The sequence below is a fragment of the Diospyros lotus genome, chromosome 14 (genome assembly GCF_014633365.1).
Source record: "Diospyros lotus cultivar Yz01 chromosome 14, ASM1463336v1, whole genome shotgun sequence".
Classification (NCBI taxonomy): Eukaryota; Viridiplantae; Streptophyta; class Magnoliopsida; order Ericales; family Ebenaceae; genus Diospyros; species Diospyros lotus.
In genome coordinates, this window is record NC_068351.1 from 4,232,697 (window position 1) to 4,252,489 (window position 19,793).

At 38.7% G+C, this 19,793-nt stretch overlaps 1 protein-coding gene across 1 annotated transcript; it reads right to left on the bottom strand.

Moving 5' to 3' along the window:
* Window positions 1-3,611: 3,611 nt before the first annotated feature.
* Window positions 3,612-17,794, bottom strand: LOC127790182 (pyruvate kinase 2, cytosolic). The gene is made up of 16 exons (XM_052319481.1): window positions 17,504-17,794; window positions 17,301-17,397; window positions 16,928-17,025; window positions 16,310-16,465; window positions 15,149-15,226; window positions 14,716-14,847; window positions 14,163-14,243; window positions 13,963-14,034; window positions 13,769-13,858; window positions 12,502-12,646; window positions 11,593-11,681; window positions 4,863-4,958; window positions 4,649-4,716; window positions 4,436-4,535; window positions 4,224-4,283; window positions 3,612-3,954 (listed from the first exon to the last, which is right to left on the bottom strand). Exons 1-16 carry the CDS (start codon window positions 17,570-17,572, stop codon window positions 3,802-3,804), a joined length of 1,584 nt encoding a protein of 527 aa, XP_052175441.1. The 5' UTR covers window positions 17,573-17,794; the 3' UTR covers window positions 3,612-3,801.
* Between the last annotated feature and the right edge of the window lie 1,999 nt (window positions 17,795-19,793).

A 19,793-nucleotide genomic window follows, 5' to 3' on the forward strand; every position in this document is an offset into this window, starting at 1 on the left:
TCTTTCTCTGATCTTTAAATCAAATCCGAAACAAATTTCAAGCCAAACCAAATTTGGATTTGAACCCAAATTATGATCCCTTTCTCTCTCTCTTCCATGGTCGGCAAATAGGAAAAAACCCATCTTGGCAGTGATGTTGCCATTCTTTTTTTTTTTTTTTTTTACATTTGTGTGATTTTAGAATCTTACATTTTTGTAAACTTTAGGGACTATATTATAATTATCTTAAAATTTTTGGGTTAGAGTGTAAATAAATATAAAAAAAATGACTATCCAAGTTAAAAAACTGCCCACCTTTATAAGTGACAGCATTTGATTGCCCCCAGTGTACCCGTGCCACCTTTATAACCGTAACATTTCCCGTAGAGATCCAATAAAGCCAATGAAGCAGACAATCCAACATATGGCAATGGTTGGACCATCAATTGTGTTGCCTTTTTGTGTTTGCTTTCACTTCAGATGGGAATTTTGAAAACAATGGAGCCCTGCCCACAACACAAAGGCTATGCCACATGTTCTATGAGCATAGGCAATATGTCTCTGTGTGTGTGTGTGTGTGTTATTTGCTTGGTGGATCGAATTATTGAAAGAAAAATGGTAGTTCCAATATGTTTGAAAACTCATTGGCCAAGTCGTACTTGAATTATTAGCTTCTCTTTATTTATTTAGCAAGCCTAAGCTATATAGTATTGGATAAAGTATAAATGTTAAAAAGTGAATGACCAAAATCGCTTCATTATTTTACTGCTAGAAAAATTGCATAATTTTTATAGACTAAATTCATATTTTTGTTTATATACTTTCTCCTTTTTTTATATTTAATTACTTAAATTTTTTATTATTTCGATTACATTCTTAAATATAATTTTTAAATTAATTTAATCCTTATACTTTAATTTTATTTTTTTTTGCGACAATATAATTTTTTCATTATTTCAATTACACTTCTAAATTTATTTTTTAAAATTAATTTATTCCCTATACTTTCATTTGCAAAAAAATAAAATAACAAAATATAAATCAGATTAAATTGACTTAAAAATATAATAAAAAATTAAATTATCACACAAAAAAATATAATATAAAAATAAAATTAACTCAAAAATACAAATTTTAATAATGTAATTGAAACAATAAAAATTTCAAATAACTACATAAAAAAAATGTGAAAACATTTTTTATTTGATATTCTCTATATAAGAATTTAATTTTCTTAACATTAGCATGCCGAAAATTTCTACTTACTCTAAATAAGATATAATTTTCGGACACAAAAATTAAAAGACAGATTCGTGTTTCAATTTTCTGAAGTGAAACATCAAAAAGCCCCCCCCCCCCCCCCCCCCCCCCCCCCCCCCCTTTCCCAAACCAAATGGGGTTGAATTCTGCATAATTTCATATGGGCGGCGCGCCGGCGCAGGACCATGGCCGGCGGAGGCTCAGCTGTTTTTTTGAACACACGAGCATTAAATACAAAGCCGTGATCTAGGGCTGTAGCAGGGATCTTTATTTTCAGTACAATAATAATAAGAATTAAAACCACAGATGCTTTTAGTTAATGCCATGGTGGACATGTCCCTGTTAGGAGAGGGGTCTGAAGAAGTGAAGGGAACCATGCTAATTTTTGCAACACTTCATTCATTTACTATAATTTAATAACTTTTTAATTAATTGTAAATGAATATAAGAGACTTGCATTTTTTTATATAGAATCTCTGTTTAAATGATCTATTTATATGAAAAATATATAAACCCTAATTAGAGGAGGCCATATGGACATCGATACATGTTAATACTCTTATATGCTATTGGGGCATAGTCTTAGAGAATATTAACATGCAGCGACCAGCTTCAAATTGCCAGTGTTCTTGGTTTCAGAATCAGATGTAAAACATGGAAAGTTACCGAGCACCAAGACCACTAAAGGTTGTAGCTCCGTTAATGAAACCCCTTGAACGAAAATTTGAAGTTCAGTATCCATTAATTGTTTTGACTGGTCATTCATCCTACAATTTTACAGGATTTTCCAATGACTTGTAGGATTTTTCCAAATATTTGTGCTAACTCCCACAAGGTTTAAATACAGTAGTATACTATGTCCCCCCGGCAGTCCATTTTACCATTTCTAAAAAAAAAAAAAAAAAAAAAAAGACTTCCACCAAGAAGATAGCCCAAAGTGACTATAATCCGAGACACAAAAGGCCTTGTAGCATGATGGTTCTTGCCAGATATGGTATACTAAGAAAAAGGCCTAACGTACCATAACTTCAATACAGTAGTATACTATGTCCCCCCGGCAGTCCATTTTACCATTTCTTAAAAAAAAAAAAAAAAAAACTTCCACCAAGAAGATAGCCCAAAGTGACTATAATCCGAGACACAAAAGGCCTTGTAGCATGATGGTTCTTGCCAGATATGGTATACTAAGAAAAAGGCCTAACGTACCATAACTTCAATACAGTAGTATACTATGTCCCCCCGGCAGTCCATTTTACCATTTCTTAAAAAAAAAAAAAAAAACTTCCACCAGGAAGATAGCCCAAAGTGACTATAATCCGAGACACAAAAGGCCTTGTAGCATGATGGTTCTTGCCAGATATGGTATACTAAGAAAAAGGCCTAACGTACCATAACTTCACCACATCAACACACTGTTGCCTTTCTAATCTTTTTCTTTAAAAGGCATGAGAAACTGTCATTGAAATGACAGGTTGAACTGTTACTTTCTCCTACAGTAGTTGGTTTTCCACCATTTAACCGCTGGACGGCAATTAAGGGACACCAGAGCAGCATAAAGTTAAATCTCACCGGAGGAATACTTTCAAAAGTGGACACACCACCAGACAGAAGGCACTATTTGCATATAAGGCTCAACAAATTTTCAGAAAGAAGCAAATGCATTGATAGTCTGTGAGAATGAACCTCAAAAAGCATACCTCAAAGCAGCCTGAAATAGAGGGCGGGAAGATCTGAGCAGCCTGAGAATAGATGAAAGAGGATGCATGCAATAACAATGCTTTCAACAACATTCATTAATACTGAGCAGTAATAAAGGAAAATCAACATTAATGAAGAAAGATACCTAATTCCCATCTCAATTAGATCACAAATGTTATTAAAAACTCAGGCAAAGAAACTGATAACAAATCATGTTCCGTTAATTTTATGCACGGAATAGTGAAAAGAAAACTCGGTTAAAAAAGAATACTACCATGATCCATGATATAAAATGCTTTGGAAAGAATAAGCTGCATGATAAATCTACCTAAACCATCTAGAATCACTTTCAATAATGAATATGACGATCCAAACTGTTAAATTGTTAAATTGAAAAGCTTCCCTCTTTCATGTCAATGGGGGATGATAATAGAAATGCCATCTTTGGAATGCGGGCAGTCAACCTCTTTAATGGAAACGAAGGCCTTTCCTATGAAATTTGGACACACAGGAGAATCTCAGAAAAACCTAAATTAAATTCCTTTTTTTTTGGACGGCAAAAGATATTTAACAAAAATATTCTATGCTAAAAATTACATTAGCCATGGGAGCATATATTCATTGATGAAACACCAGAAAAGAAACTTCAGAATATCACCGAGCAGAAAACGATGTAGGTGCATTCAAAAGCAAAACATAATTTCCATCACTTTATTGCCAATAGACAGGAGCTCCCCGCCTGCATGCATACTGTGTTAAATAATAAGATGCACCCCAAACATACAGATCTCCATCCCATAAGAGATGACAAAAACAATCATCACCTCCACAAACAGTGGAAAAAGTGGCCCCGAACAAAGTATTCTAATCTTCAAGCTCAATGATCTTGATAACAGATGCATCCCCAACTTTCTGGCATATAACAACACGGTCATGTGATTTTACGACTCCCGAGGCCTTTCCATGATCAAGTGCAACCTTCAAAACTGACTCATTTGTTGCATTTGTCGACTCAGCCTACACAATCAAATAGGTTACCACAGACCATCCGGTGAAGAAATACATTGAACATTTTATCAGTCCACCAAAAAGTTTTGATAGGTTATTTGACATTCCCAAACTGCTAGAACTCGCAAAAAGTAATGAATATTACCAGATAATTTTTTTTCCTTTTTTATTATTATTATTATTATTTTTTTTTTGGGGGGGGGGGGGGGGGGGGGGTGTGGATTCATCAACTGGCAGCAGCATAAACCAGATTCTTTGCAAGTAAAAAAAGAGCTTACAGGGTGACGAGGATCAGCAAGCATGGGGAAAAGACCTCTGACTATCAATGACTGCCTTGCCTAACCATTCACAAACAGGGAATAGCATGGATCCATCAATGTTAATTCATTGGCAGAAAGGAATATGAATCAGAAAGAAGAAAATGGAACTCCAGAAATTTCAGGAGAATAAAGAGATCTGAATTTGTATGGAAAATCGGAGCCATACATACCTCAAACGCACCACTGAAACTCCACTTTAGTTGATTTGTTTTGAGACGGGGAATGACAACTGATATAACAGGCATTGTTGGCCTATACTTTGCGATTAACCTGCATGAGATATAGTTTTGAGTCATGTGAACATGGTTAGAAGGCCCCATTAAATAATCCATCAATGGCCAGATATACTACTAGACATTAGCATCCAAAAATCTCTAGAATACCTTGCAGCCCTTCCGGATGAAGTGAAGCAAATAATAACAGATGCCTTCACCTTAATGGCAGCTCGCACCTAAACAAGAATTTGAATATTAGCCTACAAGGAATCCAAATTTAGTAATAACAAGAAAATTAATTCCAAAGAAACTAATACTGAGTCAAGTTCATTGGAGGAGCAGCAAAAAGAAATGTACAGCAGCAATGTCCAAAAAGAAATACCGCGGAGGAAGCAATTGATTCCAAGTGGGTCATTGGTTCTCCAACGTATTTGACAGTCTTCTTAAAATACAAATCTTGGTTGAAAACCTTCTCTGCCTGTATGGCAATGTAAGCACAAGTAAGTTGCCAAAGGATTTTATGGAACACAGTAAAGCAAGATAAGAATTATGTTAACTTCTCGAGAGAGTATCAATTATAGCCACTTGAACCAATTGCCAAGGCCATAATTGCATCTCTAACAAACTGATACGCAATAAAATTGTGGGAAATGAAGTCAAAGAAGAAAAAGTATGTACTGTCACGGAGGCAGTTTATTGAGAGTTTCTTTTAATTTTTGTTTGTTGTAATCTTCATTTATATGTTATCATTTCTGCTGTAACCATTAGGCACTAGAGGACTAGTAGGAAATGCTAGGATCAGAGTTTGTTATGCGGTTACAAGTGCGGGCCCACATGTCAAGAGAATATACTCCTCTAACGGCCTTACAAATATGCCTCGCATACGCTTGGGAGAGGCATGAATGAAATCAAGAAGATTCTATTCTCTATCCAACCATTCTCTCTCTCTCTCTCTCTCTGTTCGTCTCTCCCTCCTCTAATTCCTTGTTGTTCTTCTTACTGTCGACTCCCTTCTCGAGTGGAGGTCTAAATTTCCCTACCAATCCCATCGGATTAGTAGAAGGGGTGCAGCAATCACAATAGGGTTGTGACATATTGGTATCAGAACTCGGTTCTGGTCAATGAATGGAGAGGATAACTCATGGCGGAGGGGACACGTATGAAGAATTTTGAAGCCCAGTTGCAGCAAATTGGGGTGATGGTGGCGGAATGCCAAAACAAGATGGAGCAGTTGGAGTTGGGTACAACTTGAAATCAAGAAGCGATCCTTGCACTGGATCGCCGAGTAGAGAATGCCATGGAAGGAATGGAAAGGAGGCTAGAAGGATCCATCACTCGAGTATGGGATGAATTGGGTGCACAAATGCAACAGTTCATGGCCATGTTAGGCTGTCAACACCCAATAAGACTAACACCTGAGTTTCCCCCGAGGGAAGGAATAGATCCTATCCTTCCAAGGAACAAGGCTAATCGCGAGCTAGAGATACAGGAGGAGGAGATTAATCATGGGGGCAGAGAAAGAGGAATATTGGGTAGGGACCCGGGGGTCCGATGAACCATCAACCCCAAGGATTTCCCATGCCTAGGATGGAGATTCTAGTATTCGAAGGTACTAACCCCCGGTGGTGGGTGAGGAAATGTGAAAGGTTATTCAAATGGTATAATGTCCTTGAATAGCATAAGGTACCCCTGGCAGCTGCCTACTTCAATGAGGAGGTCGACGCCTGGTATCAGGGGGTGATACGACTAAGGAGGAACCAGACATGGGGGGAGTTCATAGAAGCTCTGTGTGGGAGGTTTGGAGAAAGAAGCATGGCTAACATTATGGAAGAGTTCAATAAGCTCAAACAATCGGGTAGCGTGGAGATGTATTAGAAACGTTTTGAGGAGCTGAGGTCTTACATGAGTCAACACAACCCCTATCTAACCGAAGCCTATTTTGTGTCAAGCTATCTGAATGGCCTCAATGATGAATTAAGGCCAATGATGAAGGTGCTGAGACCCCAAATTGTGGCCCAAGCATCAAAGGATGCCCATTTGCAGGAGTTGGTAGTAGAAACCTTAATGAGGAAGCAAAGGCAGTAGACGAAGGGAATGGTAGCAGGAACCTCAAGTGGGGGTGGAAGGTATTTTAGCCAAGAAATAGGCAGGGGAAATACCAGGGTGAAGGGGATTGCAAGCCGAAACCCAGCACCTTCTGGAGACTTATTGAGGGAGCAAAGAAGGTTAGCAGGTTTATGCTTCAAGTGTGGAGAGAAATACCACCCCGGCCAACCCTGCAAGAGGCAGATCTTGTTGCTCGAAGGAGATGAAGGTAGTGACCAAGAAGTTGGAGAAGAAGAGGATGGGGGCGATGTGAGCATGGAAGATAATGGAGAAATATCCATTCATGCCTTGAAAGGAGTGGCCAATAATAAAATTATTAAAGTAGGAGGTCAGGCCATGGGCAGCAACTTGATGATTTTGATTGATAGTAGGAGTACCCACAGTTTTCTCGATAAAAACACTGCTAGGAGGTTGAAATGTCAGCTAATGGGGACACCTCCTTTGAGTGTAACGGTGGCCAATGGCCAAAAGGTGTTAAGCACCTCAGCTTGTAATGGGTTCTCATGGGAGATGCAAGGGGAGAAGTTTGAAATCGACTTGAGATTATTACAATTGGGGGATTGTGGCATGGTTTTGGGGGTGGATTGGATGAAGGGTGTAAGCCCTATTAGTTTTGATTTTAACCGCATGGAGGTGTCCTTCGAGAAGGAAGGGAAAAGAATGAGAATCACTAGAAGAAGAGAAGCTGGGATGGGTAAGCTGATGACAGGAAAAGGGTTGAAGAGGGTCATGAAGGGGAAGTGGATTCAGTGGGCACAATTCTTCTCAGTTGTGGCCAAGGATGACACATTCGGGCAACAAAGGGAGTAGGGGCAAACTTATTTGACAATCAGCAGCTTGGAAGAGCCTCCTGATCAAGTAACCCATTTGGCAATACTTAATGAATTATTGGTGAAACATGAGGACCTTTTTGCTAAACCAAAGTCCCTACCCCCTAACCGGTTGTTTGATCATTCAATTAACCTCAAGCCGAATACCGAACCAGTTAACATTAGAGCCTACCAATACCCACCTATCCAAAAGAATGAAATTGAGAGGATGGTTAAGGACATGCTCCAACAATCTATTATCAAGCCTAGCCAAAGCCCCTTTGTCTCTGTCTCCCCTGTCTTGTTGGTCAAAAAGAAGGATGGAACATGGCAATTTTGTGCAGACTACCGCCACCTTAATTCCATAACAATTAAGGATAAATTCCCCTTACCTTTAGTGGAGGATCTTTTGGATGAACTCCACAATGCCCAATTCTTTTCTAAACTCGACTTACGCTCGGGGTATCACCAAATTAGGATGAAACCCAAGGATACTCCTAAAACTGCATTCAAAACTCACCATGGGCACTTCGAATTTCTGGTAATGGACTTACTAATGCTCCAGCTACATTTCAATCACTCATGAATCGTATCTTTGAACCCCATCTACAGAAATTCATCTTAGTATTCTTCGACGATATCCTTATCTATAGCTCCACCTTTGACCAGCATCTACTGCACCTACAAACCACCCTTGACATCCTCCGATCTCACCAATTATTCATTAAGAAATCCAAATGTGAGTTTGACCGAGGGCAGGTGGAGTACTTGGGACACATAATCTCTAAAGGAAATGTGAGCACTGACCCTCGAAAGATTGAGGCAATGGTATCATAGCCGAGACCAACAGCAATGCAGGCCTTAAGGGGATTCCTTGGGCTAACAAGTTATTATTGGCGGTTTGTTAAGAATTATGGAATGATTAGCTGCCCCTTAATTGAGTTGTTGAAGAAGGGGGGATTTAGTTGGGGGCCCAAAGCTTAGAAGGCATTTGAGGATGTTAAGGAGGCCATGAGTAAGGTGCTTGAATTGAAACTGCCGGATTTCGACAAGCCCTTTATCTTAGAGACAGGCGCGAGTGGCACTGGTATCGGGGTTGTGTTGGTGCAGGAAGGAAGGCATATTGCCTTCCAAAGTCAAGTGCTAGGCCCTAGGCACTCCAGGCTAAGTGTTTATGAGAAAGAATTTTTGGCAATCCTAATGGTTGTGGATAGATGGAGGCATTATTTGGAAGGGGGACGATTCATTATCAAGACGGACCACGAAAGTTTGAAGTTTTTATTGCAGCAAAAGCTGCAAACATAGCTTCAATGGAAGGGTATGGCCAAACTCATGGGATTAGACTACACTATACAATTCAGGAAAGGAAAGGAAAACATTGTTGCAGACGCTCTTTCAAGGTGCCATGAAAAGGGAAGCCTTGCAGCAGTCACTGTGGTAACTCCATGGTGGTATGAAGAAGTGATTGGCAGTTATGTTGGGGACCAGAGAATTACTGCCTTACTAGAAAAATTGACGATGGGGAATGGAGAGATGGAAGGGTATACTTTGAAAGAGGGAATGTTGAGGTTCCAAGGACAGATAGTGGTCGGGACCAGGCTGATCTCAAAAAAAAGATCATGCAGGCCTTGCATGAGTCGCCCCTAGGGGGCCATTCGGGTGAGCATAATACATATGTGAGGGTCAAGGGAGTATTCTATTGGCCGAGGATGAAGATCGAGGTCAAGGAGTTTGTGCAGAAATGTGATGTATGCAAAAGGTGCAAAACAGAGCTAGTACCCTACCTGGGGCAACTGCAGCCCCTACCCTATCCAGAACGAGCATAGTTGAGTGTATCAATGGATTTTGTAGATGGGTTACCCAAATCAGAGGGCAAGGACAGAGTGTTTTGGTAGTGGTGGACCGGTTCACCAAATTTGCCCACTTTATAGGATTGTCCCATCCTTACGCTGCCCAAGAAGTAGCCAAGGTATTCTTAGATCAGGTAGTTAAGCTGCATGGGGTTCCTCATAACATAATCTCAGATAGAGACAGCATCTTTACTAGTTTACTGTGGCAAGAGCAGATGAGATCATTGGGCACTGACCTAAAATTATCCACAGCATACCACTCTCAAACAGATGGTCAGACCGAGAGGGTGAATCAATGTCTTAAAACCTATCTAAGGTGTATATGCCTAATGTGTCCCAAGGAATGACATAGATGGTTAACTTTCGCACAATGGTGACAACACCACTCTACACTCATCTATTACGGTAACCCCTTTTGAAGCTCTATTCGGGTACAAGCCACCGATACTACCAACAGTTGGAGGGGGGTTAGATATGGCCACGGTGGAAGAATATTTACAAAAGAAGAGGGAAGTAACCTAGCAAATAAGACAAGAACGGGCCTCTGCTCAGCACCGCATGAAGCAGTATGCAAACAAGAAGAGGACAGAAAGGGAGTTTGAGGTGGGAGAAGAGGTGTAATTAAGGCTGAGACACCCACATTTGAGGGCATTGACACAAGGGAGGGCTACCAAGCTTAGTCCCAGGTACTTCGAACATTTTCCCATAACCAACAAGGTGGGAAGAGTGGCTTACTATGTACAATTGCCAGTCGAAACTCACATACACCCCGTGTTCCACGTTTCATTACTAAAGAATTCTATTGGGGCCACTAGTAAGTCCGACACCACCCTCTCTGCCTAAGGGAATAGACCAAGCTGTGGAGCCCGAGGCCATACTCGAGAGAAGTGTGATCCAGCATGGAAGAGCTCCATTAATCCAGGTTTTGGTGAAATGACAAGGCAATACTGCGAGGAGCAACACCTGGGAATACCTCCCAGATCTGCTCCAAAAGTTCCTTCGCTTTGTTAGCCTACTTAATCTTCCTTGAGGACAAGGAAACGCTCAAGGGGGGAGCATTGTGACGGAGGCAGTTTATTGAGAGTTTCTTTTAATTTTTGTTCGTTGTAATCTTCATTTATATGTTATCATTTCTATTGTAACCATTAGGCGCTAGAGGACTAGTAGGAAATGCTAGGATCAAAGTTTGTTATGCAGTTATGGGTGCAGGCCCACCTATCAGGAGAATATACTCCTCTAACAGCCTTACAAATATGCCTCGCGTATGCTTGGGAAAGGCATGCATGAAAATCAAGAAGATTCTATTCTCTATCCAACCATTCTCTCTCTCTCTCTCTCTCTCTCTCTCTATGTTCGTCTCTCCCTCCTCTAATTCCTTGTTCTTCTTCTTACTGTCGACTCCCTTCTCGAGTGGAGGTCTAAATTTCCCTACCAATCCCATTGGATTAGGAGGGGTGCAGCAGTCACAACAGGGTTGTGACATGTACCAATTACAAAAGAAAAGAAAAGAAGGAAATAAGCATATCCTCTACTAAAAATGCACATTACTAAAATTCTTTTGTTGCTTTTCACTATGACCACACCATTATGAGTCTTGACAGTAACAAGAATGAACATGATAAACCAGAACAGAATATCAGGAACAAAAGTCAGAATTTTACTTCTAGTTTTGCCAATCAAAAAAGGTGATGACAGGAAATATAATTGAAAGCAAAAACAAGGATTTCACTTACTTGAAAGATTATTTCAGATTGTAACCCCATTTAGAAATTTAAAAATAAAAGCAACAAAAGAAAATCATGCTTTCCCATCTAAATTGATAGTATAAAAAAGAAAATCACCTAAAATATGCAAGGAAAAAGCAAAGACATTTGTCATGCTTTCCCACTGTTTCCTATTACCGTTTAAATATCTATGGAGCAAAGGCTCCATAAAGTACACTGACACATTAAGTTACAACAAAAACAAAACAAACAACATCCTCTCTGCAGAACTACGTCCCTGGAGAAACAAGTATGAATTGCACCATAGCCAATCATCATTTAGCATCTGACTGGGCAACAAAAGGAAAAATCATGAAGCTATCAATTCCAAGAACAGGGTAATAATGGCAATTAAGCACCAACAACACAACAACAATCACAATCCTTAATTGCTAGGTGGGGCGGCTAATTGGAAATTAAGCACCACAAACACAAAAAGCTAAAGATAGAAAGGCAAGCTTCCCACCCCCCACCCCCCCGCCCCTCCCACCAACCAAATAAATAAATAAATAAAGATACTCCATCGATTTAGCCATGAACAGATCTTGCTAAACAGGAATTTATTTGGGAATATTGATATTTACCTCAGCACAAATTTTACCAACAATCGAGATTGTCTCAACAGGGTACAATCCCCGCAAAGTCTCAGCACCAAGAAGAATTGCGTCACTTCCTACATAATCAAAAATCAGATAAATAACATATGGAAGACGCAGAAGGTTTCAGATTTTGCACACCTTACTATCAAAAATGACAAAGACCTCTCAAACACCTTGACAATAAATAACATTTTGAGAAAATCTCAAACCAACAATCATGTTGTTTGATAACTTTGGTTTGCTTTCCAATTTGTTTTCTATTTTCTGTATGTTTTTTCTTTCCCATCTCTCCTGCCACCACAGGTGGATTTGCCTTCTCGTCAACGGCCATTTGCAGATCCAAATCCTTCTGGGGGTCACTGGCAGTCTGGTGACATAGGTAACTAACTGTGGGAGGTAGAGGAGGCAAAGAAAATAAAAATGCAATGGAAAAATGTTAAAAGACACATTTTTGTTGTTTTCATTTTTTTTTGGTTCAAAAGACTCCACCAGCGGTGGTTGCCAGTCACTCACTCCCAGATCCAAATCCTTCTTGGATTTGCGCAGAGTCCAGCAACCTACAGTGAGGAGGGTAGGGGAGGGAAAGAAAATGAAAACAAAATGCAAAATGTAAAAAAACCTTTTTGTTGTATCCATTTTTATAAAAAAAATTCAAAATTTTTGAAAACGAAAACATGCAATCAAACACAGGTTTTTGCTTTCATTTTTAAAATAATGAGAAAAAAAATAGAAAACTGAAAAAGGAATGGCTCAAACGGGGCCCCAAATAACTAGAATTCTGTAGGTCAGCAAGAATATGTTACAGACAGCAGAGAATATGGCCTGAAAAATAAATGGTGATGAAAGGGATCTCGATGAACAGCTAAAAAAGCACTAACTCATTTGTTAACTAACCATCCAATACAGCATTGGCAACGTCAGTTGCTTCTGCACGTGTTGGTCTAAGATTTCCAGTCATGCTATCCACAACACGGGTTACAACTGCAGGTTTTCCAGCCATGTTGCACTTGTAAACAGCAGCCTTTTGAAACAAGAACACCTGCAAATTGCACAAAGGAAATGCATTGTATGGTCAGCAAATTTTTTTATATCACAAACTGCAGACACCATCCACAATTGAGAAAGTTTTGGACATCCAACGTGAGACTTTTCTTGATCATGAGATATTGATATTACAGAATAGACAACACAGTGACACTGCTCTTAATAAGATAATAAAAAGCAAAACAAACTGTAATCATGCCTCTATGATATTTACACCATTAGGAAGAAGGGCTAGTTCTGCAAGCAGAAAACCTAATTCATGCAAGAGCAAGAACAAAAGCAGACAAAGATGAGGAGGAAGAAGGAAAAAGATGAGCAAAGAGACCAGGGAAGAAACAAGAGAAGAAGAATCAAGTACTCAATTTTATTCAAACTCAATCATGTTTTCCGAATACATCAAGAAGACATATTTATTGGCTAAACACCTTAAAACAACAAAAAATTCAAAATTTCCCTTTAGTTAACAAAACTCTTTCTTTCCATTGAGAGGATATTAACGTTCATTTGTCATTTAATATCCTTCCAGTCCATCCAGTTTCACTGCTCTTCCAAACTTGAAGAAAGCATTTACATTAATTTCCATCTCCTACTCTCCAAAATGAGGAGAAAATATTTTACATTCCATTGGACTCACTTTCATTTCCATTCAATTACTAACCATCGCCCAGGCAAAGACCAAAACAATTTAACTCCTTCAAAATAATCCTATCAAAAAATCTATTAAAACTCAAAATACAACATTTCAAAACTCTAATCAGGAAAACAAGATAACCTAAAATTCAAAATACAAAATTCAAAGACCCTCTAACAATATAAAGCCTTCTAGTGCCACATGCAAGCCAGATAAGAGGGACTCACAGCTTGGACATAATCAAAAGGAAGAACAGAGAGAATTGCAACTACATCACTAAAGCAGAACCCGTTATTTTTTGTGTTTGTATCTTTCTTGATTCTCTACCTATCTCTCCATGATCTTCATGCTACTTTAATTAAAAAATAATTCTTAAGTAAGTATGATTAGCTGCTCAGATAAGAATTAAGAACATGAGACATTTACATTATCACTCAATTGGTTGCACAAAAATCAATGAGAAAGTTCTAGAATTATAGAGCTAACCTTCTCCGATGGGAGATCTATGCCAAGATTTCCACGAGAAAGGATAATGCCATCTGCTTCTTGTAAGATCTCATCAAAGTGGGTCAAACCCTGAAATTAAATATATGCTTCAGACAATTGCAAGTAATTCTTTACAAAGTTGCATCTGATGGCAGAAGCAAGCTCCATAAAGCTACCACAATTCCAAAACTCACCTCTACATTCTCAATTTTTGCAAAAATTTGGGTCTGACTGAGATCACCGAGCTTAGATAGGAATTCACGTGCCTAAGTCATAACAAAACAAAGATGACATCAGAGTTTGAAGAAAATGAAGAACTGGAAAATTACAAATTCCACAAGCAAAAATAAAGATAAGGAAAAATTCTTGACTGCAGATAAGGAACAATCCTTACTTCACGAACATCTTCTGCATGGCGAGTATATGACAGTGAGAGGAAATCTATCTTGTTTTTAACACCCCATGTACTAATGACCTGAAATGAACATTAAATTATCACCAAAAGCACTTGATAACAGTCATGGAAGTAAGCGGCATACGGGAGAATACAAGCTTTGCAATATGCAAAACACAGAAACAGATTGCTTCATATAATTTATGCAGATCTTATTAAAAATTAAGGCACTTTTAACAACCAAAAATTTGGATTTTTTTATACTAGAAATCATATAAACTTTAGAAAAACTCAAATTCATCATCAGCATAAATGGCAACAAATAGTGAACTTAATCCATTCCTTTAAGTTTTTGTATGACTAAATCAATTGAAATAATATATAATTTAGGAATAGCACATTCATCACTATAAAAAATAATAATTTGGGAAGCTTTCTGTTTCATGACCAGCGGTTCACCACAGAAGCGTATCCCCAGGAATATTTTTGGCCTCTTCATAAACAAACAGCACAAGAACATGCTAAGACCCAACAATTTTATAAATAGGCTCACCTCCTTGTCTTTTTCAGAGAGGGTAGGTAACTCAATCCGGATTTGGGAGGCATGGAGAGTGAACAATGAGCCGGCCAATGTTGCAGTATTCTTTATCACACAAACCACATCTTCTCCTTTCACGACATCAACCTGCTCAACCCAGTCAATCATGGGTAATGTACAAATCATCATAGTCCCACTTGCTTTTTTTCCAAATTAAGGCAAGTATCTACTTTTACATCTATGCCTCTCTAATTCCCAGCAAATTAAGCCAAATACCAGATTCAAAACTCAAGTTAGGTATCATGCAAGGAGTCCAACAACCAAACTCCATTTGTTACTGCGTGTGACCCCTACAACTTCCACCCCCTATTCCATAGCATACAGACACAGGGGTCCGTGAAATCAAATTAAAAACCTTATTAAAATGAGGAAGTAATCTGCCTCCTACCTCCAGCCAAACAGAAGTAGTCTCACTTCCAGTAAACAGGTATTGACCAACAAAGATGGTATCACCCTTTTTCACTGCCTGCAAAAACCACATTGAAAGCCTGGTAAATGCGGAGATTGGACAGAGGTCATCTTCAAGATTATAGCAATGTCACTGCATGATTATGGTATAAAATATGCTTCCACCTGAATCTACACGACTATTAATATGGCATAAAGAAGAACCTATAAGCATGGCATCAAGCAAGCTTAAATGAAGGAACTTTGACAGCCATTTGGCAACTTTTCAACTGTGGTAGTTTCCCACACTACACCAAATATTAAGCAGTCATTGTTTTATAATTCCAGATAAAAGCACCAATGCGAGTATCAAAAGACCATATAGCCATCTCCATTTTACAATCTAGAACTTAAATCACAAAACCCAATGTTAACAAAACTCTCGTTCAAAATTTAAAAGATATGAGGCCCAAATAAAATGTTTCCATTTGAATTAGAAGCTTCTTCTCTTTTCTTTTTTTTTCTTTTTTTGCCAACGTGAATCAGAGGTAAGGCGTAGTATTGCACTGTGAACTCCAAGTCTAAGCATATTCATGCACATGCAGACATGAATCTATTTTTGAAACAGCTGAATCATGCCATTTTTAAGTGGAAGATACTTCAAGGAATAAACATAGGCCAGAAACTTCTATAAGAGAAACCAAGAAATCTTCTTTTCCTTGGCTATGCTTCATGTCCCATAAACTTAAAAAGACAGGGATACAAAATATACATCTGATCTACATACACAAATTAGAGATTTTGATCCTCTAATTTGACAAGTTTTCAAGAAAGAAGAACTCGCGTTTGATAATAACAAAAGAAATTTAGCCTCGCATACTGGGAGATAGAAATGTTTCATTTTATCCAAATTCCATTTTTTTGTAAGAGCATCCCCAAGTAGTAACATTGATCTATGCTACATTATAATAATTTACACCATATTTAAATACATTTGTTGCATTCATGCAAACAGTATCCAAGCCTGGACAGATATCCCAATGCCATAAGATCAAAAGTTTAAGGGAGATCCACCTTACAAACAATCCCCATCTCCTCCTGACACTCACACCCCAGTTCATGTAATATAGGGAATAAGCTTGGGCGATTCCAATGTCAATACCTTTGATAACCCAGAAAAGTTGATAGGTAACACTTCAGAAGAGGCTTCCTGCCCTTTGTCGGGTGTTAGAATGACTACACTATCTAGCTGAAGTGAAATTGATTTCTCAGATCTGTTGACAACCTGCAATTCAGGACCTACTGTGTCTAGCATAACCTGGAAAGAACAATATTCCACCATCAATTCAGTTTTGTACTTCAAACTGTTGTTTCCATAAGGTTAGTTGAAAAATGCATGAATAAAAAAAGAAAATGAAAATCACACAATTTTCACACTTTAAAACATTAATCTTTAAGAGTACTCCAACTAAAACTGAAGCCAACAACTTTTGGTCAAGATAAGGTGAGGGTTTCTGCTTTCATAGGAACCAGAAAACAGCAATGCGTAATTCATTCAAGTTTTGTTTCTAGGCATAAAAAGGAAATTCAATTTACTTCCCCCTCCCCCAAGTTGTCTCTGCAACCTATAGGATCTAAATAAATTGAGCTTAATGCAGCGAAAGTGAAAATACTCAATAGATGGTAAACAAAGAAACACCTCAGGATGACACAAACACACACAAAGCACAGAGCAGCCCCCCCTTCCCCGAGAGAGAGAGAGAGATAGAGAGACACATACAGCACAAAGCTTCTTAGTTGTCTTCACGGCGACCTTCAAGTTCTCAAGAGTCTCCTGGTGATACTCCGGAGCCCCCCACGAGATGTCGAATCTAGCCACTGTCAAACCAAGAATTCACAAAGTGCATCACTAAAATCCCGGAACTTCATAACAAACTCAAACGTTAACCCAACTACAAAGCATCAACCTCCAGAAAATAACAAATATCAACAATTCACGCAGTATAATCAAATCGCCGAAACTCCACAGAAAAATCAAACTTCCACTCAATAAAACAACGCAGCAATCTCTGAAAAACCAGAGACATACAGCACCTCCACAACACACATAAGAACTGGAAATCAAGCAAAGAAGAGAAAGAAAGAAAGAATACCGGACATTCCAGCTCGGAGGCAGCCGGAGATGACCTCAACGGATCGAGACCTGGGCCCAAGAGTCCCGACAATCTTCGTCATTGCAGGGAAGAAACTCTGCGCAATCGAAATCGAAAAATTCACAAACACAAAGAGGAAAATGAGTAACCACTACAGATCGGGCCTCAGATTAAACGAAAATGAAGGAGAGATTGGAAATTACGGCTTTCGAAGGCTCCAGAATGGAGGCCATTCTTATCGGCTCCTCGAGCAGCAAGTGATTGGAATGCATTTTTTCCGACCGATCGATGAACGATTCCGAAACTGCGCGCAAAGCTGCACCAAAGAGTTGCAGAGCGAGAGCGAGCGAGAGAGAGAGAGATGGCGTGAATCGACCGGAGAGCAACCCTTGGAGCAAAAAGAAAGAGAATATGCTGGTGTTGTCTGGTTCCTGATTTTGAACAACGAACCGGCGGTTCGGCTCCGAGTCAAACCCAGACCTCTTCTTTCTTTCTCTCTTCCTCTCCTTCCTTCCCTCCAACCGCCGAAGCGCACGTGCTTGAGTTGGACTCGGCTCTTACCTTTGTGCCATCATTGTCACTTGTTTCTAAATTCAAAACCCTCGTTTACATCCATCATTTTTTTAATGGCAAAAGGCATAAAGATACTTTCCAACTTTATCCTTATAATTATTGCCCCCTCAACTTTAGCGTAAATCTATCATATTTATAATTCTTAATTTTGAAATAATCACACATCTTACCAGATTAAATATGCCCAAGTTACACATATGTCCAGATTAAATATGCCCAAGTTACACATATGTCTGACATAGACCCTCTCATTAATTAGGCCAATAAAAGGATACAACATATAACGTGGTGCACAATGAAGCCAGGTCTCAACAAAAGAGAATGTGATACCAACAATGAAAGATATAGAGATTGAAGCCAATGAACCTGGCCTCACAAAGGAGAAATGTGAATAATGTAGAGAACCCCCGCAGTACTCAGCACCGTTGATTCACAAACACAAACTGAGCTAAACCGTCATCAATTCACAAACATAAATCGACATTTTTGTCCTCAGTACTTTCGTTTTCTTGCAACACAAAATCAATTCAACCTCAAATATACTCGGTGTTATTGTCAATTCACAAACCCAAACTACGCTGAGCCGCCGTAATGGTCGACTCAGCCTCAAATAGAGTCAATTGGTAACAAGAAAGACAATACCAGAGTTGGTTTGCAACAAGGAATAAGGAACCACAGTTAGTGAACGACGAGAAAAGCGAGAGGTGGGTAAACGGTAAGAAGACGAGAAGTTGGTTGGCGACAAGGTAAGAGAAAGGTTAGTCGGGCGGCAACTATGAAGGCAAGATGTTGGCGTGCAGCAACAAGGTAGGGGAGATGTCGATAGGTAAATAGGGAAAACGAGGGGTAGTCGACAACAATGAGAAAGGCAATAAGTCATTAGCGACAGTGAGAAAAATGAGAGGTCATCAACACGATGAAATAATGTGAAAGGTTAGTTGGTAGTAGAAAGGTCAGATATCGGTTGGCGGTGACAAGGAAGGCCAAACACGAGGAAAGAAGAGAAATATGTTGATGAAATTTTCAACTTGCACGTTCCTCAAATGTGTGTGAATTCACATGCTATGTTGATTTGAAAAAAGATGTGTGATTGTTACAAAATCAAAAAGTTGAGGGATATGATTATTATAAAATTGAAAGTTGAGGGGCATAATAGGATCAACTTAAATTTGAGGGATTAAATGACCAAATTGTCAAAGTTGAGAGGTATTTTTATATTTTTTATGTTTTTTTTAATTCTAATTCATTGTGCTATTTTACTTCTCTAGAATAAACTAAAATAAACTAAACTATAATTTAATTTAAGGTATTAATGAGTTAATAACGATAATATCAAATAATGTTAGTAATTATATCATGATGTTTAATTTCATGGTGCGGTCATAAGTTAATTAAGCGCCACTGCAGATAATTAATCCATCTTCTGACACCAACTAGAACTAGAAGAAGAGAATGGTATTGGTGGGATAAAAAATGGCCACGTGAATCTATGCTTGTGTTTGTGCGGGGGCCCCACTTACATTTTCCCACGTAGCCTTGCACCCACGACAGAGCCCTCACGGCACCGAGAGGCGAGTGAACCGCACGCGTCATACCTGCAAAAATAAATAAGACAAACCCGAAGGCTAAATTCAAATGATTCTTTTTATTTTTCAGAAATTATAATCTCCCAATATTAATATTAAAGATGATGCAACTTAAAATCATTTTATTTTAATTCTTATTTTTCCAAAAAGAAATGGGTCCTTTTTGTTGAAAAAGCTGAAAAATGATCAATTATATATTTTACTGTTAATTTAAAATAAATTTCCACCTAGATGCATCTTACTTGAGATAAATTGACCAAATATTTTCGGGACTTTAATTATTTGCCTGAATATCTTTTAAATTTTAAAATTTATTCAGTTAATACCCACACTT

Bases quoted from the DNA above. Each gene is read 5' to 3' on its own strand.
- LOC127790182 (XM_052319481.1), bottom strand. From the start codon at position 17,572: ATGCATTCCAATCACTTGCTGCTCGAGGAGCCGATAAGAATGGCCTCC. The intron at 14,848-15,148 runs GTAGGAGGCAGA...TGGGTTGAGCAG, and splicing joins CTACTTCTGTTTGGCTGGAG to GTTGATGTCGTGAAAGGAGA. The intron at 4,284-4,435 runs GTATGTATGGCT...GTGAATGGTTAG, and splicing joins GTTTCAGTGGTGCGTTTGAG to GCAAGGCAGTCATTGATAGT.